The following is a 23498-nucleotide window of genomic DNA, read 5'->3' on the forward strand; positions in this document are numbered from 1 at the left end:
GGTTTGACTTTTTTACTGACAATATGATAATATGTAAGGTATCATTATTATTGAATTGTTTTCCATGGAAGTTCTTTAAGATGTATTTTTTATTGTGTGTATATTTTTGTGTCTCTGAGTTTGTGCACATGTGTGCAGGTACTCTTGAGGCTAGAGGTGCATCCAGAACTGGAATGATAGGAAGTTATGACCTAGGGTGCTGGGAGCCAAACTAAGGATAAGTAGGCTGCTCTCCTTACCTACTAAGCCACCTGTCCAGTCTTTACTGGGCTATATGAGTTTAACAAATACCATATCAACATTTTCATGTTTCAAAGGTCAAAAAAGAGGTTGTATGCAGAAACTTGAGCAGATATGGAACATTTCTACTGTTAGAAGTCTCAATTCAGTAGTTAAATGGGATAAGGAAAATAACACGCTAGTTTTTCAGTTGAAGAGAATGTCTTTGTGACCTTTACTTAACAGCTCTAAGAAGATACCTGATACTAGAATTCAGTTGATTGTAAACTTTACAGTAGTTATCTACAAGTCTCAGTTCAGAAACACTCAAGGCTGGTCTGACTGGAGAGACAGCAGAGCCCACAACAGTGGACCAAGGCCATGTGAGAAGGCTCTAAGCAGAGAACTAACTGATAGGAATACAGCTCTGTTTCACTTTAAAAAAAAAAAAAACACAGCAAAGCAAGTCAATCCTTAGTTGATTAAAGATACTATTCTTCATGACTTAGATTCGCTCATTAAACTGTGAAAGATTTTGATTATTAGTGTTCTCATCATTTTTATGTAGATTGGGATTCTGAAAAGAAAATTGCAGTTTGATGGTTTGTGATCTTAGCCTGCCTTCTGAATGCCACGTTACATGCAAACATCCCGTATCTGGCTTCAGTTTGACTTTTTAAAGGGACTTTGAGTGTACAGCAACTCCAAATGACATGTTAATTATAACCTTTGGTCCTGGTTTGAATACTTTTCAAATCCTACTTTACCACATTGTGAAGTTCAGAAAGAAGTTCACAGTTTGCCTTGAGTGAGTGGTCTTCATAGCTGAGTAAAGGTTTTGCTAGGCATTTGGTTTTTACCTATTTAGATGATTATGTACTTCCGAGTTTATCAGAAAACTGAAGAATGTGTCTACAGATTTCACTGAGTCAAATTGATAAAATCTCTAAAGTAGTTATAGTTGATAAAATGCTTTCCTGTAATATGAAAAAAACCTCTGAATTTGAATTATTTATACTATGGTTAAGTTTTAGATACTGTCATATTACTTCTGTATAGTTTTTTTGTGGAAATGGAAGAATATAAAAACATAAATATGTAACTTGTTTGTTTGTTTGTTTGTTTCTGTGTATAGCTCCACCACCAAGTATGTTAGTGAAGGATGAATATGTTCATGACTTTGAAGGACAGCCATCCTTACCCACTGAAGGACATTCAATCCAAACCATCCAACATCCACCAAGTAATCGTGCATCAACAGAGACATACAGTGCTCCAGCTCTGTTAGCCCCATCAGAGTCTAACGCCACGAGCACCACCAACTTCCCCAACATTCCTGTGGCTTCCACAAGTGAGTGTTGCAGTCAGTCAGATCGAGTTGAATATTTATGTGTAGTCACTTGGAGCTGTTGTGGTCTTTCTGGTGCTGGGCATGGTATAGAGCCTGATACATGCCAAGTGACTTCTCACTCCTCAGCCGGGAAGGAAACATGTTAATTGGTGTTTGAGTTCATTCTGGAGAAAGTAGTGTTTGTAATTTATTTAAAGTTTCTAATACTGATACACAGTCAAATACAATGACCTTGATTATAATCTTAAATTGAGATCTTACATATATTGTTTACAATTACATATATAATAACGACGTCTCCTGTATTTTTCAGATAAATTTTAGAGAAATATTTAAGTAGTTAAGCAATAATTTTTATTTAATTTTTATTATTGTATGTGTTTAAATGTGTAATTGTGTGTGTGTGCGTGTGTGTGATGAGCGTGATGAGCACATGTGAGTCACTGTGTTTGTGGAGTCATTTCTGTCCTTCCATCTTTACCTGAGTTTGCTGACTCAGGTTACCAAGCTTCTGTATCTAGAACCTTTACCTATTAAGCCATCTCACGGGACCAGCAAACAGCTTTGAACCAAGATGCTTATACAATGTGTCAATGCAATTGAAGCCCTTTTTTTGTCCATTATTTTATCATTATTTTATTAACCTTGTAATAGTCTTCTCAGTTTTCTTTTGTGACTACTTGGGAATAAAGGCTCTTAAACAGACTTGCTTTCAATATTTATTTCCCGGGTAGACATTCAAGTATTTGACCAGTTTCAGTAAAAAGCTACCCCCCCCCATCTTTGAAAAGGATTTTTGTGGTAAAAATGTTACCTTTTACATCATATCATAGGAGACTTAGTCTCTGTTCTCTTCTCTTTTCTTCCTTCTTTTCCTTTCTTTGCTTCTTGATCACTTCAGTTAAGACCTCGCCCATGCTAGGTAAATCTTGACCACTAAACTATACCTTCAACCTAGGCTTTTAACCTAGGCTGAGTTTTTCTGGGAGCCTAACAAAGATGGTGTGATCTGGTTATATTTGCTATTTGCTTTTACAACACCAAAGATTGAACAACTTCCTGCTTTGCAAAATAATTTGCTTGTTTAACTTAAAATTTTTAAAATCTTTTTTTTAATGTGTATGATATATATGTGTATGTGTGAATGGTGGTGTGTATGCTGTGGTATACAGGCAAAAGTCAGGGACAGCTTTTATCAGTGGTCCGTCCTTTTCATCTTGCCTGAGTCAGGGTCTCTTGTTTGAGCTGCATCTGCCAGGCTAGCTGTCTGGTGAGCCTTTGATTCTTGCCTCGTAGGAGGAAATGCAGATGCAGACTGTTGTTTATAGCTTTCTGTGGGCTCGGGGTTAGGGTTAGAATTTAGGTTCTCATGCATGGGGAGCAAGTGCTTTACGCACAGAGACATCTTAGCCCCTAATTATTATTTTTAAATTTAAATGAGTTATAGAGCATGTGAAAAGTGTTAATTGCATTTGACTGCTAAGAGCATTATTTTAAAACCTATATTGGCAAGAGATTTTGATTGCTAAGGATTGCTATTTTGTTACTACCGAAGAGAATGTTATTTTATCTATGTTAGACTCAACATTGAACTTTTAATCTTTGGGATAAGTAGATTTGTTTCTAAAATTTTTTGCCCCACCCCTTTTCTTCCAGGCTGGGGTCTAAGCTAGTGTGTCACCCATGATAGGCAAGATGTTTCCCCCTGGGCACGCCCAGCCCTTGTCATATTTTCACAATTCTCAGTCCATTTCCACCACTTGAAAGCAGTATTTTTCAGTGGTCACAATCTAAGCATAGATGATTTGTGTGCACATTTGATGTATGTGTGTGTATAGCTTTTTGGGGGCAGGAGTTGAGACAAGGTTTCACTCCATAAGCCAGATCAGCTTTGGACTCCTCATTTCTGTGTCTCCACCTCTGTAATGCTAGGGTTACATGTATGGCCGCATGTCACCTACCTCGCATTTCTGGCTTCCTGTCTGTACTTACTCATTTGGTGTGTGGTTGACAGAAATGGTGGAGATGGAAAATAGGGTAGATGACATCCTCTTATGTGGCGGTCACTGCTGGGGCCCAGGCCTGCACTTGTTCTATAGTCTCTGGAGGTCAGACTTTGTTTAGGGATTTCCAAAGTGACTTCACCCTGACCTTTTGCTCTCCTTCTTTCCCTCCCTTCTTTTCCCCTCATTTCCCCTCATTTCCTCTCCCCTTCCTGCTGGGAGAGTTGTGCTTGAAGGCCAGTAAAAGATGTGAATGAAATATACTCAGTTCTGCCTTAGTACTTTTTAAAGTAGATTTTTGTAATTGAAATGTAAATACTGTAGATTTTAGAACTTGTGGTGAGATTTTTTTTCCTTATATCTAAAAAAACATTGGTAGAATTAACGGAAAGACACTAGACAAGCAGAGGGCTGGGAAGGCCTTTGCGTGAGCTGGGCTCACACTCTGACACTGGTGGATTAAAGAGTTACGCTATGTAGGGAGGAGACATTGTCCTTGTTTTTGTTTTTATTATTTTGAGACAAGAATCTTATCAGTTATAGCTCAGCTGGCCTTGAATTTGTCTTGCTTAGCTTTCCTCAGGCTGGGATTATGGTCATACCTCTATGCCTGGCAAGTTCCCTTTTCTTGATATTTTGGATTGCAGTGACTTAGTTTCTGATTGCATTCCACAGTGTCAGTGACAAATAATAGTAAGAACCTTTCAGTGTTTTCCACATGAGATAAACATGGCTTAATGCTTGCTTTAAGAAATACACTTTTTCTACTTACAAAATAAAACCTTAAAATGCCAGGTAATATAACATAATGAAACTTATTTTGAGCAGAATAGGAGCCAAATGAAATATTTTCTTGCTGTATTACATATAAATATGGCTGTACAGTGACATTCTTGACATGATTCTGATTGTGTAAAAAGGACATGAAAATGTTTGAAATTGACTGATAGGCTTTTGTTGGTTGTTTTACAAATGCTGTATTGGTTTGACGTGGAACTAGTTGTTTTATTTTCTGTTATTTTTCACCCTTGCCATCCTCTTCCATCTGAACCATGTGCCTCCTGTGCTTGCTGTTGTTGTTAGATGCCATTGTCCTGCATCATCAGCCTCAGTGTCATGATCACTAACTTTATGTTGGCAACATTTTCTTGCCTGGGGTTTGAGGATCCTAATCAGTTAAGTCCAGCGTGCTCTGGAAGAAGTGCCGGAAGGTTGAGCTGATGAGCTTCTAATGCTGTTAGGATAGCCTAGACATGCAGCTGCATGTCTCCACATTTGAGACTATCTGTGAAGAAATAGGCCACTAATGCTAGGAAGCCATGGCTTAACAAAGGTTTTGAACATCAACTGAAGGTTTGCCTTTATAGATGCTTTTAGATTTTTATTTGATTGGCAATGGATGAGTTCTACTTTTGGCCCACTTTTATAATTGTGGATTATCAGATATAATTAGACCTTTCTCGTATAAAAGCATAAAATCACATCTATACATGTGCCGTGTTAATGTCTTCTTGTTTCTCTAGGTCAGCCGGCCAGTATTCTGGCAGGCAGCCATAGTGAAGGACTGTTGCAGATAGCTTCAGGGCCTCAGCCAGGACAGCAGCAGAATGGATTTACTGGTCAGCCAGCTACTTACCATCATAGTATGTACATACTTTTTAAAATTTTTTAAATAGTTGAGAAAAAATAGGCAGCCTTTATAAAAGCAAATTAATGCATATGGGCCTTAATTTTTAGACAGCACTACCACCTGGACTGGAAGTAGGACTGCACCATACACACCTAATTTGCCTCACCACCAAAACGGCCATCTTCAGCATCACCCGCCTATGCCGCCCCATCCTGGACATTACTGTAAGCTCTCGTTTTCATTGTAAGCAGGGCCCTTTTCTTTTCTAGCTAGGACTTTTGATTTCTGTTTTCTTAAAAAAAAAAAAAATGGTTTTGCATCTTTTATTCATCTTACAATTTAATTTTATTAAATGGTTAGTGCTTTTTACTTTTTCAGTATTTTTTTGTAAACAGTTATTTAAATAGTTATCATACCTCTGTGTTACACTAAGTCTGTGTCACTAAGTACATTCATTTCACTGTTGCGGGTGGTTCATCAACACTGCATTGACTCCACTCATTTGTTTGCTTTATGTTTTTAGGTCTTGTATGTGTATCCACCCACAGTTGACTTAAGCCCTGAGTACTATGACCTCAAGGTTTCCCTCACCACAGGATCATTGCAATAGATACAGGAGATACTTAGATGTTGAATCTATATAGGTGTCTTTTTCATATAGACGTCATTAGGAATGACACCCAACAGACAGTCCAGTTTCAGGCAGAATAGGAACACTGTTCATTTGACTTTAGAAATCATGGGTCTAGGGATGAACTAAAAAGTGGGGAGTGTAAGTCTTCCCTATTGCTTTTCTTTTCATTTTAAGATTAATAGTACAAAAATACTGGAACGTACAAAGGGCATAAATAATAATACTAGAGTCTTATAACCCAGGATGCTTCTAGTATATCCTTCCAGTCATATAAATGAATGTGTGTGTGATATGTGTACATGGAGGGAGGGTCATGCTGTATGCTTATTGTCACACATCAGGTACATTACTATCTTCCTATGTGGTCAGAGATGGTGATTTCTGGACCAGTGTGTACAGTTACTGGGTTTGCTCTATGATTGCTGTCACTTGTTTAAACTTATTAAGCCTCAAGGGTTGTAATTTTTATCTTCTTGAAGTAATATTGTAAAAAGTAATTCTGTGAAGTTTTTAGCATAGTGTGTTAACAAATAGTAAGCTTTCAATTATGATTGCTACTGTTCCAGTATGTAAATGTCCCTAACTCAATAAATGTAAGCATTTAGTTTCGGAAAGGTTAGCAATTTAAATCATTATACCTTGCACTATTAATTATACTATTATGTTAATATAATTTATAATCTGTATTAAGTATTGCATGTATAGCTGATAAATTGTTAAATAGGATTTGTCAGATAACACTAAGAGGTTAGCTGTTAATATCACAAAATAATTCACGAAATAAACTTAAATTCTTGGCATAAACTTGATCTAAATAAATTTTAAAGTTTATGATATTTATATTTAAGGTTTATTAAAAGTTTTAGCACTGGAAAACTTTTAATAAATAAAATGGGGTTTTTATTATGTTTTCTTTAGGGCCAGTTCACAATGAGCTTGCATTCCAGCCTCCCATTTCCAATCATCCTGGTAAGTATATTTCAATATTGATTTCCTATATGTAGATTTATTATGATAATTGGTATGCATATGCCAGTGGAGTATATTACAGGGTAACTAAACTCAGTGTAATATTCAGTGACTTAATCAGCAGTTAAGATTAGCTTATAGTCACACAGACTATATTTAGTTAAGTTTTAAATGAAAGAAAAATAAAAAACTATGTTTTAAAATCAGATGCTAAATATAGAATTGCCAGGTTTTGGCATTGAAATGCAGTTTCATAAATATGCAGCAGAAAGAACTAAGCTTAAGTAGAATAGCTTTAGAATTGGAGCTTAGAAATCCATGGAAGAGAGGCTAGTGGTGTGGTTTAGTGGGTGAAGGGGCTTGCTGCCAAGTCTGATGTGATCCCCAGGTCCCAGGTGTTAGAGACAGACTTTGACAACAGAAAACCCCTGAAAACTTGAGATGTCAAAGGCACAAACAGTAGGAGTTTTCTAATTCTGTTTCTTTTTAACTGTTTTTCTTCACTTCAGAAGATACACTTACAGTTAGTTGCCTCTCAGTATTCATGAGGTTCTGATCCTAGAATGCCCCTCAGATACCTGGTTCTAAGACTACTCAGGTCCTTTATATAAGACCATGTAGTATTTATTCTCATATGATTTACACATGCCTTTTAGTATATTATTTGCAAATATAGCATCAAAGAGACTTGAGGCAACTGCAGGTTTTGATGTCTAATAGCTCTTCTGGAACAACCCTTTCTGGACACAGGACAACTGTATGTTTCTAATAAAGACTTTAAAAATACAGCTACAATGACTTTTACCTATAAGTTAAAGGATAACTTAATGTTATATGTAGCTCAGTAGAAGATGGTCTGCAAGAATAAGGATGGTCTAGTTCTGAAGAAAGACAGGATATTGAATGGAATGTATAGTGGAAATAAGTAATGGCAGTTTAAATTTGCTTCATTCTTCTCACAGTGGCCCCTACTGTGTAGAGAATATATTGACTCTATGAGGTACCTCTGTAGTAGCCTGTATTGACATTGATACCTGTCTTTTATAGAACACACAAGTGTCTTAATGGCGAGTGCATCCTGAAAGGGACTTTTTTCCACCTAACTGCTGAAAGGAATAGTTGTGTAATTATACTTGTAGTGAAGCATCCATAGTTAGAACTCAGGTTTTGCTTGATGATTGATATGGGAGGGCCCAGCTTACTCTGGGCAGCGCCATTCCCCGGTTGGTGGTTCGGGTTGCTAGAAGAGGAGCAAGCCAGTTAGCAGTGTTCCTCCATGTGCTCTGCTTCAGTTCCTGACCTAAGCTCTGCCTTGACTTTGCTCAGGGGTGGATTGTGACTTGATACTTGTAAGTTGAAATAAACCCTTTTCTCCCTAAGTTGTTTTGGTCATGGTGTGTTATCACAGCAATAGAAACTCCAAGACAGAGATATAGGAAGATGTTAGTATCACAAGGCAAACCTCACCCTCCCCTCCTGTCTGGGCCGCTGCTGCTACCTAATGCTAGCCATACTCATGTACAGTAACCAGCATACACATCTATTTTCCTTATTGGATAAATAGAAAAGAAATAGTCTTCTCCCCACTATAGCCCTGGCTGTTCTGGACACTTAGTATTTAGACCAGGCTGACCTTAAATTCTCTGCCTCTGGAGTACTGGATTAAAGGGATACACTACCAATGTCTTACCTAAATATTCTTTAAAAGGTCAGTCACTCTGTTAAATGTTTTCTTCAGTATCTTTGAGGTTGTTTGTGTTTCAGGAGTATATTCATCTGCTCATAACAGATTTATAGGCATCAGATTCAGATCTGAGTTATAAAAAGAGTAAATAACTCCGTGAGTCTATTAGATATCCATCCAGATTTTGTATTACCTTATTTTTATTTTCAGAAATTAAAGATAATACTTTGGAGAGATACATTTTCCATTACAACTGTATAGTATTTGTAAAACCTGTGCTTTACAATCTACCCCCCTTTACAAATAGTATTTAGCTGAGTTCTTATATTACAAAACAAAAGAACCTCAAATCATGTGATTAATGTCTTCAGTTTTTTCATTTATTTATTCACTTTAACATCCCAGTCACAGCCCCCCTCTGTCTTCTCTTTACAGACCTCCCTCACAAGCCATCCCCTCCAATATTTCCTCTCCTTTTCCTCAGAGAGTGGGAAGTCCCTCTCCCTAACCCGCCCTGGCACATCAAGTTGAAGCAGGGCTGAGTGCACCCTCTATCACTAAGGCCTGACAAGGGAGCCCAGCTAGGAGAAAGTGATCCACAGTCAGGCACAGAGTTAAACAGCCCAATTGCTAGGGGATACACATGAAGACCAAGCTGCACACTTGCTACAAATGTGTAGGGGTCCTAGGTCCAGCCATACATGTTCTTTGGTTGGTGGTTCAGTCTTTGTTGAGCCCCCACAGGCCCAGATTAATTGACTGTAGGTCTTCCTATAGTGTCCCTAACTCCCATGGCTCGCTCGGTCCTTCCCCCAACTCTTCCACAAGACTCCCTGAGCTACACCTAATGTTTAACTGTGAGTCTCTGCATCTTTTTCTGTCCACTGCTGTATGAAGCTTCTCAGGGACAGTTATGCTAGGCTTCTGTCTACAGGCAGAGCAGAGTGTCATTAATAGTGTCAGGAGTTGGCTCTCTTCCATGGGATGAGTCTCGAGTTGAGTTAGACGTTGATTGACTTTTCCCTCAGTTTCTGCTCCATCTTTATCCCTGTGCATCTTGTAGGCAGGACAAATTTTGGGTCATAGGTTTTGTGGGTGAGTTGGTAACCCCCTCCCTCCACTGGAAGTCCTGCTTGGCCAGAGGAAGTGACCACTATCTCCAGTTACTAAGAGTCTCAACTAAGAGTCATCTCCATATTCTTGGAAGCCTTCCCCATTTCAGGTCTCTGGCTTGTCCCAGAGATGCCCCCACCCCCATTTCCCTTCTTCCAGTCTTCCCCTGCTGTCCCTCCTCTCCCCACACCTGATCACCCCTCCCCTCCCTCCAGTTCCTTCCCTCCATCCACCTCCAGTGTCTATTTTATTTCCCCTTCTAAATGGGATTCAAGTATCCTCCCTTGGGCCTTCCTTGTTGTTTAGCTTCTTTGGGTCTGTGGATTTTAGCATGGGTGTCCTGTACTTTATGGTTAACGTACACTTAGAAGTAAGTGCATACCATGTGTCTCTTTCTGGGTCTGGGTTCTCTCAGGATTTGCCTGTACATTTCATGAAGTACTCTCTGGCCTGAATAGCCCAAGTTTCATGTTTCCTGCTAGTCCTGAGAAGCTATAGACGTTTCTTTTATGTGGTTTGTCTTTGAGACAAAATAGCAAAGATATATGCAAAAAAAGCTTAAGGGGTATTTTTGTTTTTTCTTTCTTTTTTTTTTTTTTTTTTTGTCTTTTTTGAGACAGGGTTTCTCTGTATAGCCCAAGCTGTCCTGGAACTCACTCTGTCACCAGACTGGCCTTGAACTCAGAAATCTGCCTGCCTCTGCCTCCCAAGTGCTGGGATTAAAGGCATACGCCACCACTGCCCGGCCTTAAGGGATATTTGCTATTTGTTTTCCATTTTTAAAATAAAACCTTCCCTTCTGACTGCTGTGAATGAAAAAGCTTTTCGAAGTGAGGTAGGTTGTAGCTCAGCAGTACCAAGCTCTCTCCCACTTAGGTTACCTGTAGCCTTGTATTCTCATAGATGGAGATTCCTTCTTTCCACCTTTTTGAGTTTCAATTTTTGGTTTATGTTGTGACCTAATACAACTTCCTCTTCATTCTTAGTTGCTTAAAACTCTTGTCATCTATCAGCAGGCCAGCCAGTGCATGTTACCCTCCGTAAGGCTGCAGCTTACAGAAGCATCATTGTGCTGTGTAGTGTCTGGGGTATTAGGCAGACAGGATCTTGGTGGCAGGGAAGTAATGAAAGGTTTCATGTATTTGCAGATATTTCAGTTGATAATGATAAAAGTTTATTTTTCTTAAGCGTGGAGGTTACAAAACTTTCTTCTTTGAGTTGACTCTCGCCTATAATGATGAAACTTCAATTTCAGTAGAGATTGGGAAATACATTGTAATTGGAAGCCTCACCTTCAGCATTAGATTCATTTCATAATAAAATCTTTATTTTTATACTATCTACTCAAAGATCTTGTAAATGGTATTAGTTTTTATTACTGTCATAAAATTTGGGTAGTTTTTAGATTGTTTCAGTTTTAGCTTCAGTCAGTATACCTACTAGCTTGCTGATTACTATTGTTTATAACATAATATGATATCTTTAGTAACTAGAGTTGAGAGCAATGGCTACTCTTCCAGAGGATCTGGGTTTGCTCTTCAGTACCCACATAGCTGCTCACAACCATTTATAACTGCAGTTCTAGGGGCTCTGGTGTTCTCTTCTGGCCACTTTGGGTTCTTCATACATGTGGTTCACATACACACGCAGACAAACAGATGAGATACAAATAAATAAATCTGGAAGATTTTTACTATAGAAAATAACTTCAGAAATGTTTCAGTAACGTGTTTAATCAATCTTTAAGCTATATTTTATATGTTCTAAACAAATATATTTAAGGAATTATATTTGCAGTGAATTGTTTTGATGTTACAAAGTATTCAAACATTTTTGAGTCATCTACTCTTTTTCCTCTTCCTCCCTCCCTCTACCTTCCTTCCTTTCTTTTTTTTCTTTTTTTTATACACAATCTTCCTGTAAAATCCTCTGTAGTCCAGGCTGTCATCATTCACATTCTTCCCGAATTAGCTTCCTGAACACTGATGTCACAGGCATCCCTTTATGTGTTGTAATAACTCCTTATTGCAGAGTACTTTCTTTGTTGCTTGACAGAGCTTTGCCAAGCAATTGGGTTCCTTTGTGTATTAGCTACTTCTCTTACTGCTATGACCACACCTGAACAAAGAACTTAAGAAAGAAAAGATTTATTTTGGCTCACAGTTTGAGAATGTAGTTCACTATAGTGTAGGTGTAATGGTAGCTAATCTCTTCACTGTTTACTGCTTTTGTTACTTGTGTGTGACTTAAGCTCACATTTTTGTTGTTCTTGGCCAACTGTCTTTTTTCATGTCTTACTACTGCTCAATTTTTTTGCCCTTTGACTGTAGACATGAATGAGAGCTGTGAGCAGTAACGGACACAGGGAATGTTCTGCTGAGACTTACTCCATCCACCAAGCACATGAGCCCATTACTTTCAAGTTTGTCCTCACTAAAATTTACAGAACCCAGGCAGGGTCCAGCCAGAGTCTAGCGAGGCTATAAGAAGAATGGCTCTAACCAGTTACAGACAAGAGTGTCTGGCCTCGACGGTCTGTATTTCTTTTGGCATTCTGCTTTCAAACTCACACTAGAATGACCCCATAAGCTCTGTGACCCCGTAAGCATTCTAAGGCTTTTCCAAAGTTCTAAATTTCCACATTCCCCTTAGTTCCCGAGGCCTAAGAACTATGTGGTCAAGTGGCTCACAGCAATGGCCCCATGTCTGAGGACTGTGTTTCTGTTGTGTTTGAGAAAATGTGTTATATAAGAAAGGAAGGTTTAATTCCAGCTTGGGTACAGTTCGACAGAGTTGTGGTCATTGTGGCAAGAGGGTTAGGAGTTGGGCACGTTACATCTGCAGTCAGGAAGCAGGACCTATTCCCTGCTCTCTTCTCCTGGGTCAGCCCAGAGCGGCAGCCTGTTTAGACTGGTGCCATTCACAGTTAGAGTGGGTCTTTCTACCTTAGGTAACCCAATATAGAAACTATCCCAGACATTCTCAAAGCTTGGTCTTTTAGGTGATGGTAGATCCTGTTGACAGTATTAACCAGTAGCCTGTATTTTGTTTAGGGTTTTCGTTTGCTTGTTTTTAATTAAATTTTTCCCCTTTTTTCTTCCCTTTCTTTTCTTTTTTTGGAGACAGAAGTTTTCTACATAGCCCTGTTTTTCCTGGAATTCACTCTGTAGACCAGGCTGGCCTTTAGCTAACAGAGATTCACCTGCCTCTGCCTCTGGAGTCCTAAGATTAAAGGTGTGCATCCACTACTCTTGGCTCAATTAAAATTTTCTTTTGGGAAATTCATTCATTAGTATATTTATATGATTTCTTTGTAAGTTGTAACGGCCCATTCTGCCCCACGTTTGGGGGCCACTTTGTAGCCCCTGGAGTTGCTGCTCCAATCTATGGGTCAGGGTCTAGCAAGAGAGAGAGTGGAGACAGAGGGACAAGAGACTCGAAGAAACGAGACAGAGTCTGGTCGAATCTCTCAAGTCTCTCCTTGAGTCTCACCTTTATTGAAAGGAAATCATGGGTATATATAAGCATAAGCAGGGGAACACAGCTGAAGACACTTTACCACGTGCGCCTTGCAGCTGGGGGCACTAAACAACAAAACAAGATATGTGAAAAAACAAGATATTTATCAGAGTGTGCTCAGCTGTTGTGGGCTGTTGAGAACAAGTCTCTTGTCAGGGCATATGCCTCAAGATGGCTGCAAAGACGATAGCTGCTTTCTGCTCGGAGTCGGCCCCCAACAGGTCCCCCTTTTTAATTTTTTTCAAAAGGGAAGGCTGGGAAAACCGTGCCTGCCTTAATTTGGAACAAAGGACCCCAGCCTACCTTTCCCGTCTTTGGATACTCAACAGCCATTGGTTGAGCTCCTATCTTAGGATGGTGAGGCCTCCCAGATTGGGGCAAGGGTCTTGAGGTGTTCTCTTACCCATCATTGACTATCTGGCTTAGCGAGTAAGTTAGGGGTTAATCCTCGTCATTCTTGATGACAGAGATTTTAGAGTCCCCTACTTCCAGCCTGTAATAATGGACCTGTATGGGTTTCATTTGAATAGCATCTGTCTGTTGTCATACAAAAGCCATCAGTCTGTTGAACAGCATGAACCTGAGAGACAAGAGACTTAGCAATGCCTGAATGGTTAGTGCAAAAGCAACACTGTTTTAAGGGTAGCACATAACTCCCTCTGTTGGAGGAGTAAAAAGTATAAGCCTCTTCTATTCTGTAGCACTATTTCAGCTAAGAAGGATAATGAATTTTACAAATGTACTATAGCAGATTCCATTCTTTCTAAATCTATAGAAGTACAGAACTGATCATTGCTTTGATCTTAACAAAACAAAGAAAATCCCCATTCTTGTCTCAGTCAATCCTAAACCCAAAAAACAATTATAGTAACTGTGGTAATGGGTGTTCTAAACAATGTACCCCATTAAATCATAAATCAGGGAACCAAAAGTCTAATAGAGCCACCCTGGAGGTATGGGTGATGATGTCTTCTTCCACACTGAGAACTTCCCAAGTCCTGTATGCTGGTTGATCCGCTCCTGTTTGAAGACAATTGTGAAGCATCTTCTTGTTTCCTGTAAAGAAAAAATACGCTTCTCAGGGGATTTCTCCTCCCTGGATTTGTTATTGTTGTCTATTTGTTTGATCAGTCTCTCTGGCAGCCAGTGTGCGGCATCTGCTGTTTGGGAATATATGCAGACAGAACCTCTTCCCCAGATAAGCACTGGATCTGGCCCATTCCAGGTTCCAGTTAATGGGTCTTTTCCAGAGGACTGTTGCAAAATTCTTTTTGGTATCAGGATACTAGAATCTATCTGCAGCAGATTTTCCTTCAGAATCCAAAGCCAAGAAATTTAAAATTTCTGGGGGATCCCTTGGTAGGGTACCATTCCCCCTTTTTTAATTTTTTCAAATTGATCTTTTACTAGCAACTGAGCAGCTTGTAATTTTTCGGTGGTTAGGGGCCACTGATCCACCAAGACAGGCGAGTCCCCCTTCCAGGTGATGGGATCGGCACAACGCCCTAGGGGTGCAGCTGAATCAATAGCCCCCATAAAAAATACCCCAAGCCTCTTCTTCCAGGGTTACCATGGACCTCAATAGGATGAGTAATCCATTTTCACTTTTTCCTAATCCTTTCCCTGGAGAAAATCCAGAGTTTATCATTTGAGCCGTGATTACTTCATTAGGGCTGCACATAATCAGTCCCAACTGGGATAACAGATCTCTGCCCCAGAGATTAATGGGAAGGCCCAGGATGACATAGGGTTGTATATTCCCTGTATTCCCTTCTTTATCTTTCCATGTCAGCACCTTAGAGCTTTGCTGTGGATTTTGACTTTGGCCAATACCCCTTAAATTGGTTAAAGTTGGGGTCAGAGGCCAGGTGGCAGGCCAGTCGCTTTGTTTGATAATCGTCACATCAGCTCCTGTATCAACCAAACCTTGGAATGCCTTCCCATCGAGCAATATTGTCATCATAGGTTTTTGTTTAACTATAGGTTGTACCCAATATGCATCAGAGGAACCGAAGCCTTGATCCCCTCTCTTAGGACTCTTATATTTGTGATTAGTAGGGAATCAATGGAAGTAATAGTTGAGCTATTCTCCTTCCTGTAGGAATAGTGACTATATTCTGTATTGCCTTGGCCATTACCTTAATCTCACCTTGATAATCATTGTCTATAACGCCAGGAAAAATTTGTAGTCCCTGCATAGTAGCACTGCTTCTTCCCACTATCAGGCCAAACACATTTGGATAGAGTGGTCCAAACACTCCAGTGGGTAAGGCCTGAGGTCCCATTTCTGGAGTTAATACTGTGTGTGTGGCAGAACTGAGGTCTAGTCCTGTGCTTCCTGGGGTTGCTTGACTAAGTTCTGAAAGGGGTTGTTGTTTGTTGGTATGATACTGACTGTTCCATAAGCCTGGTTGGTTTGGGGCCTGGGGCTGGCCCCTGTTCCTGTTTCCATGCTTATGTGAAAAGGTGTTTCCTTGTGCATCTGTCCTGGACCTACATTCACTAGCCCAATGCCTTCCATGTTTGCAATGTGGGCATAGGCCAAGCTGTTTTCTAGGCTGTCTCTGGGTTAACTCATTTTCTGCCTTGCAATCTTTTGCAAAGTGTCCAGGCTTGCCACATTTAAAACAAGCCTTTTTGTCTCTGCTTGCCAAAAAATCTCTGATTGTCCTTGAATGGCTGCTGCCATAGCTAACTAAGCCCCGTTGGTAGGAGGGCCCTATGTCAGAACAGAGTCTGATATACCCAGTAAGGTCTGTCTTTTTCCTATAGGGTCTAATGGCCGCTTGGCAGGCAGAATTGGCATTTTCATATGCAAGCTCTTCTACACCTGCCTCTGCATTACCAAAAATCCTCCCTGCTGTTGTCATTAATCGATGAACAAAATCAGAAAATCTTTCATTATGCCCTTGTCTGACTGAGGTCAAAGATGCACCAGGGTCTCCCTTTACCGGGAGTTTGCGCCAAGCCTTCATGGCTGCATTTTGAATTTGAGCAAATAAGCCTGGGTCATATTGCATCTGGTTATCACTAGAAGCAAAGTGCCCTTCTCCTACTAAGGCATCAAAGGACCAACCATTACCTGCCTGAATGTTTCTCCTAGCTGTCTCTTTACAATTCTCGTGATACTCTGATTTCCAAATAAGATAGTCACCACCGCTAAGAACTGCTCTCACTAGAGTATTCCAATCACCAGGAGTCAGCCACTCCTCTGCAACAGATTTTAAGATTGCAAGAGTAAAGGGAGCAGTGGCACCATATTGTGCCACCGAATTTTTTAATTCTTTAATAATTTGAAAATTAAACCCTATGTGATGTCTCCACGCAACCCCTTGAGCGTCTCTAGTCTGATACAGGAAAACCTCAGCCTCTCCCTCCTCTGGCTGATCTGTGGCTGTACTAAAACCAGAGGACAGGGGCTGCCTTTGGACTCTGGGTTGAGGAACGTGAGGACCTGGGGGATTTTCCTTGCCCTCTTGAGACCTCTTCCCTGTCTTTAATTTTTGTAGCTGATTAAGTCCTGATACTCCTTTTCTAACTCTATTTGTTTTTTAAGAAGAGAAATTTGTTGTTTAAGAAGAGAAATTTTATCCTGTAACTCCTTTCTGGGATCTCCAACCACCATCTCCATAGCAGGAGCATCTGGAGGGGGAGGAGCAGAGGGAGGGGGCCTATGGGAAGAGGACCATTCAGGGTCTTAATTTTTGGCTGCCTCTTCCTCTAGGTCAGCACAATCTGGCTCTGACAGATCGATTACTTCAACCTTTGGTCGTATTTTGGATTCTATGCTTTTCTTTTTCTTTTGAACATGAAAGACAGCATTTAAACAGCAAAACAGAAGCAAACAATTTAACACATGTAAGCAGCAAACAACAAAACAAAAACAGAGAGTTGAGTTCAGGCTGAGAGTTGAGTTCAAGCTGACTTATTTCTTGCCCCATTATCATTACTATGACCTACTGGTCTCCACACTGCCGCAGTCACTTGTTTCACTTCTGAAGTTTTAGTCGACCCTTCTTCCGGTAACGTCCCTCACTGGTTCTCACGTTCTTGCTGCCTCGCGTTGAGCACCACTTTGTAACGGCCTGTTCTGTCCTACGTTTGGGGGCCACTTTGTAGCCCCCGGAGCTGCTGCTCCAATCTGTGTGTGGGTCAGGGTCTAGCAAGAGAGAGAGTGGGGAACAGAGGGACGAGAGACGCAAAGAAACGAGACAGAGTCTGGTCTATTCTCTCCTCAAGTCTCTCCTTTAATGAAAGGAAATCCTGGGTGTATATAAGCATAAACAGGGACATGCAGCTGAAGACACTTTACCACGTGCATCTTGCAGCTGGGGGCACCAAACAACAAAAGATATCTGAGAAAAACAAGATGTTTATCAGTGTGTACTCAGCTGTTGTGGGCTGTTGAGAACAAGTCTCTTCTCAGGGTATATGGCTCGAGATGGCTGCAAAGACGATAGCAGCTTTCTGCTCGGAGTTGGTCCCCAACAGTAAGTTTTAAGTGTCAATACTTCATTGGGGAGGCTTGAAATGTAGGCTTTTTTTGTCATGCTAAGTATTGTTTTAGATTGTTGAAAGTTTTGATTTAGATTATAAAAACTATAACATACCATGATACAGATAAATCTGCAGACAAAACTATTACTCCCATCCTAGTTTCTCATCAATTCTTCCACTGGGGCCAGTGCAGGGCTTTTTACTCGGGTCTTGAATTTTCAGATAGGTTGTCCCTCAACTTTGTAGGCTGAAGTGTCCTCCAGTCATCTTCTGTCCTGTGACAATCTTCTTTTTCTCCATTGCCTGTCCTCCTTCCCCTCCCCATCCTCCACTGCCTGTCCTCCTCTTTTTACTCTGATTCTCTCTGCAGTGTTGCTCATGATGTATATTTCATGTTCACTTGTTCATTTGCCCTATACATGCTTGAGGTATATCTGTGAGGGACTGGAAACTCTTTCATTTACTGTTTTCTATATGTCACCAAAAGATTCCCTAGATGATTATATATATATATATATATATATATATATATGTATGTATGTATGTATGTATGTATATGTATATGTATGTATATATATGTATATGTTAAATAAATATAAAAGGAAAACAAAAAATTACATGTATATGAATTTTATTTAATAATGCAAACAAAATCAGAAGTAATTAGCTATATTTGCAATCCAAACCAAGCACTGTCTCTTCTCCCCACCCCACCCTGATTGATAGTCATTTCAGATGGATAAACTAAATATATGTTCAGAGCTGAAATTGTACTTCTTTACCAAAAACTTGCTAAAAATATCCCTTGCTGTATCCCAGTGTATGTACATTGGGCAGATGACCTTTCACTTTTGAGAGACAGTAGTAATCTCCCTGTAAGATAACTACATAATTCTAAGTGTAAGAAGGAATATGTTGGCTGGTGTGGGGGCTTTCTCCTAATTAGGGGTGTGTGAAAACACAACAAAGACTATGTGTTAGGGCTAGTGTAGTTTTTAAAATTGAAAATTCAGACCATAGAACAGATGTGTAATCGAATGAACTATCATAATAGAACAGTTTATTTTAGAGTGTGATTGATTTAGCTAAGGGTTTCACTGAGTAGCCCTACCTGTCCTAGAACTTACTTTGTAGACCAGGCCTATCTCACAGAAATCCACCTGTCTCTGTTGTTGCCTCTGCCTCCCAAGTGCTGGCATGTGCCACTGCCGCCTGCCTAGTCTGACTTCATGTGCTTTAAATTCTCAGTTGACTTGGTCCTTAGAGTTTCAAGGTATACGTACTGTAAATACAATATGGAAATCACTATTCTTTCAGTGGGTTACATTCTTTTAGTAGACTTCTTTTGTTTGCTTCCCTATCCCAACACCCCTTCATCTTGGTTTAGGTTTGCTTGGTGTAGTGACTACCTCCCTCACTAACATCTGTTACAAAGGTGCATGCTCTTTTTCACTTGTCTTCTGTAGCTCCTGAGTATTGGTGTTCCATTGCTTACTTTGAAATGGATGTCCAGGTAGGAGAGACATTTAAGGTTCCTTCAAGCTGCCCTATTGTAACTGTGGATGGATATGTGGATCCTTCTGGAGGAGATCGCTTTTGCTTGGGTCAGCTCTCCAATGTCCACAGGACAGAAGCTATTGAGAGAGCAAGGTATGTTTACAGAGTAAAGACATTGAATAGTATATTAACTTTTATGCAAGACTATTGTTTTTCTATGATATGAGTCTTAATATAGATGAGTTAAGTCATTTTCAATACTTAGAACTTGTTTGTAAGCTTCCATTTTAATTGTAAAGGTATTTGCTTAATATCGAGTTAAAAAATAAAGTTTTCTTTGTTTTATAACTATGATTTCTGTCTGTGCTATGCCATTCAGTAGCCATTAATCATGTGTGGCTTTTGAAAGCTTAAAATACTGTTCATGTAATTGAATAGCTGAATTTACGTGTATTTTAAATAGCTTTATGGTTTTAGTGGCTGATGATTTGAGCAATGTAGCATATAAGATTCAATTTTCTTATAAAAATAGAAATTATATAGAACTGGAGGGAGGGCTCCATCATTAAAAACATTTGTTAAGCTACTATATGAGTGGAGTGCAGTTCCCACTACCCACAGCTCCCAGTAGCTGTAGCTCCTAAGGATCTGATGCCAATTTCTGGCCTTCATGGGCACCTCCCCTAACATGCACTCGCGCGCGCGCGCGCACACACACACACACACACACACACACACACACACACACACACACAGATAAAAATAAAATCTTAAAGTATAGAATTTACCTCACTGAGTTATTTGGAAATTTGAGTACTTCTGAACTATAGTAAGTACTGTGTCTGTTACTATATTTATTCGTTATATACAAAAAGAAAACGAAGGAAGTATAAAAAGTTGTTTATGATGGCTGTCTCTTAGGTATTATTTTGTATTCTTTATTCTTTATTATTGCTCTGCACCAGTTATAACAAGATGAAATGTAAGTTCTGTCTTTCCCTCCTGAGGTTGCACATAGGCAAAGGTGTGCAGTTGGAGTGTAAAGGCGAAGGCGACGTTTGGGTCAGGTGCCTTAGTGACCACGCGGTCTTTGTGCAGAGTTACTACCTGGACAGAGAAGCTGGCCGAGCACCTGGCGATGCTGTTCATAAGATCTACCCAAGTGCATATATAAAGGTCAGTTGCATCTATATACAAATATTTTAGAGATTTTGAAGCCTTGAAGTGGAGGTGAGGGAAGTAGAAAGCTGTCTTAGGTTGGACATGTTTTGGCCAGAGGTGGAGAGACTTATCTTGTAGTGGGCACATGTGCATTCAAAGCATGCTGGGGTTTGTAAGTTTCAGGCCAGCCTGGTCCATGTACTACTACCCCATCTCAACAAACAGAAGCAGCACTCCAGCAGAGTGTGCATGTGTGCTGAGTGTGAACTGCACGGCTGGGACAGCAGAGTGTGCATGTGTGCTAAGTGTGAACTGCGCGGCTGGGCTCTGGGCTCTGCTGTAAGCAGCTCTCTAGCTTCGTGGTTGCTTTTATGTCCTAGTGCTTCAGATTTCTGAAGGCCTTTAGAGTAATAGATCCAGTCTTGAAAACATTGACTAAAATTTTCAAACCTGTATCCTCTAACACTAAATTGGTGAAAAAAAGAAACTAAAATTTCATTTCAGCCAGTGTTTAAGAGTTTTTGAGGACTGTTGTAAAGTTAAGAGTTTCAAGGGATGGAGTGTCCTCATCCCTTCGTAGAACTAACTGCAAATTAAGATGCCTGGCAAGGAGTCTTTGTTTTTTTCAGAATAATCTTATTAGACTGGTATAAAGATAGCTTATATTGAACTACTGATATTTTCTAATTTGATGATTCTTTTGGGAGTGGTGAGTAAAGGATCTGTTTCAGTTAATGTTGAGTTATTGTAGAGTCTCACCAATGAAGTGAATTGTATGCAAATTAATGTGAGCCCCTAGGAGTGTCTACACAGTGAGAAGTACACATATACACAGACAGACATTTCCCTGTTGAATTAAGAGAAGATAAACAAATGTATTAGTGTTTTTAGTTTTTGAGATAGGGTTTCATGTAGCCCCTGTTGGCTGGCCTTGAATTTGTCATATAGCCGTAGATGACCTTGAATTCATCTTCCTGCCTCATGGATACTGAGATTACAGGCATGCTCCACTACACCTACCTTTTAAAGTTTTAATAAAGAATTTTTTCTTGTCTTCTTTATGTGGCTTTATTCTTTATTTTCTTTTATATGTATGTATGAGTGCCTCCACATATATAGTGCATTGCATGGGTGCCTAGTGTCTGCAGAGTCAGAAGAGGGCATCAGATCCCCTGGAACTGGAATGGTTGTGATAAAGATTATTTATGAATTGCATCTAGAAGGTACTTGTTAGCATTTTATCTGTGGTTACCACTGACTACTGCAAAAAGTATTTCTGAACAAAATTGATGGCAGCACTAATCCATGGACATAAATGTAGGCACAAGAAGGCAATTTGATGGGCATGTTATGGCCCAAAATAGCAGTAGTCTCCTCATTGGGGCCTCTGACTTCCTCAGCTACTGGGTTTTGGTCAGGTTTTACAGTACCAGATGTGTACATCAAGCATAATGAAAAGTGGTTGGTTACTTCCATAACAGACTTGCTACTGTTGCACCAGTAGATACATCAGTCAGTTGTACTGTACCCAGAATCTACAGCTGAGTAACAATGTTAGGACACTTCTCCACCAGTTGCCTGCCAGGCATCTTCTGAGAGCTTCTAGCCCAGTTCCTGCTTGATCCTCTGTCCTTTGACCAAGATATGTAGTATCTCCAGGATGGGCCTTAACCATTATGAACTCCCAGATTTTAAAGTAACTTTTACTTCTGGAAGGTCTGTGTACTGGCTACTTTTTCATCAGTGTGATACAAGCAAGAGTTATCTTCTCAACTGAGAGAGCCTCTCTTGAGATGTCTCCAAAAGATCAGGCTGTAGGCTAGCCTGTTGGACATTTTTTTTTTTTTTGGTTTTCCGAGACAGGGTTTCTCTGTGTAACCCTGGCTGTCCTGGAACTCACTCTGTAGATCAGGCTAGCCTTGAACTCTTGAACTCAGAAATCTGCCTGCCTCTGCCTCCCAAGTGCTGGGATTAAAGGCGTGGGCCACCACCGCCTGTCGGACATTTTCTTAGTGATTGATGTGGGAGGGCCTGGCCCATTGTGGGTGGTACCATCCTTGGGGAAGGTAGTCATGGGTTCTCTAAGAAGGCAGGCTGAGCAAGCCAGTAAGCAGCACCCTCCATGGCCTCTGCATCAGCTCCTGTCCAGGTTCCTGCCCTGCTTGAGTTGTCGCTCTCACTGCCATGAATGTGAACTTTTGATAGGGAACTGTGAGTGAAATAAGCCTGCCTCAGGTGCTCTTATTCATGGTGTTTTGTCAAGCACTAGTAACCCTTACTGGGACAATCTGCTAAACAGAAACCATGTATTTATTCCCTTAGTGTGTGATGCTTTCAGTTGACCTATTTTTCATCAATATTGGTGGAATCGCATTGCAGTTTTTAGTAGCATTTCTTGACTATTGAATCTGATTTGTTTTTTAACACACACATATGGGGGTGAAAAGCAGAAGATGCTTTTAAAACAAAAATCTGTTTATAGAGAGTTAGCTGGAAAAGTGTTATGAGCCCATTAAGTTTAGTTTATTCCCAGCATCTGCATTTTGAGATTTTTTTTAAAAAAATTATATTTCTTTACTTTTTTATGTATGGGTGTTTTGCCAGCATGTGTGTATGCACTTGCAGAGGTCAGAAGTGGCTGGCCGGTCTCTTGGAAGTGGGATCAGAGATGGCTGTAGCCACCACTTGGGTCCTTTACAACAACAACAGGTGCTCTTAGCACTGCACTATCTATTTTCTCAGTCCCATGTTTGTGATCTCTACCTTGAGTTAGTTCAGTAACTTAGTGAATCCTGTATGCAGTCTAATACACAGGTGTACATACCTCACCAGAGTGTGCTTTTCCTCTAGGCTATTTCCTGATGTTAGTTTAAGCTGATAGAAAATTATAATTGAGGCTTATAAAAAATGCAAAATTTGGCTCTAGATTGAAAGAGATAATATACTGAAGTATTACACTCACATGTGTTTCGTAATGAGCTTGTAATAAACGTACATGAGAGCAGCTGCAGAAGCCACGGTCATAAGTAGTCATAGTTAACTAGTTAACTTGTTCCTTAGGTTAGGAAGGGTGGGTCAGAAATACCGTTTTGTATTTTTGCTAAAGAGAATATTTATAGCCTTTGGTCTCTTTGAATTGCGTCTATCAACAACCTAGATGACTCTGAAAGAAAGATGGCTCCATTTTAGTGAGTGTACTTGTTTTCACATTCAGGAAGTCT

At 40.0% G+C, this 23498-nt stretch overlaps 1 protein-coding gene across 1 annotated transcript in view; it reads left to right on the top strand.

The window, feature by feature from the left end:
• The window catches only part of Smad4 (SMAD family member 4), a 37982-nt gene that overhangs the window by 8740 nt on the left and 5744 nt on the right, over nucleotides 1-23498 (top strand). The window contains exons 4-9 of the mRNA XM_028776752.1: nucleotides 1355-1570; nucleotides 5097-5216; nucleotides 5311-5427; nucleotides 6756-6806; nucleotides 19086-19269; nucleotides 20124-20292. Coding sequence (XP_028632585.1) covers nucleotides 1355-1570; nucleotides 5097-5216; nucleotides 5311-5427; nucleotides 6756-6806; nucleotides 19086-19269; nucleotides 20124-20292 — 857 coding nt within the window. The remainder of the gene's footprint in view (nucleotides 1-1354; nucleotides 1571-5096; nucleotides 5217-5310; nucleotides 5428-6755; nucleotides 6807-19085; nucleotides 19270-20123; nucleotides 20293-23498) is intronic.

This window comes from Grammomys surdaster, unplaced genomic scaffold (assembly GCF_004785775.1).
Source record: "Grammomys surdaster isolate TR1022 unplaced genomic scaffold, NIH_TR_1.0 272, whole genome shotgun sequence".
NCBI classification, from domain to species: Eukaryota; Metazoa; Chordata; class Mammalia; order Rodentia; family Muridae; genus Grammomys; species Grammomys surdaster.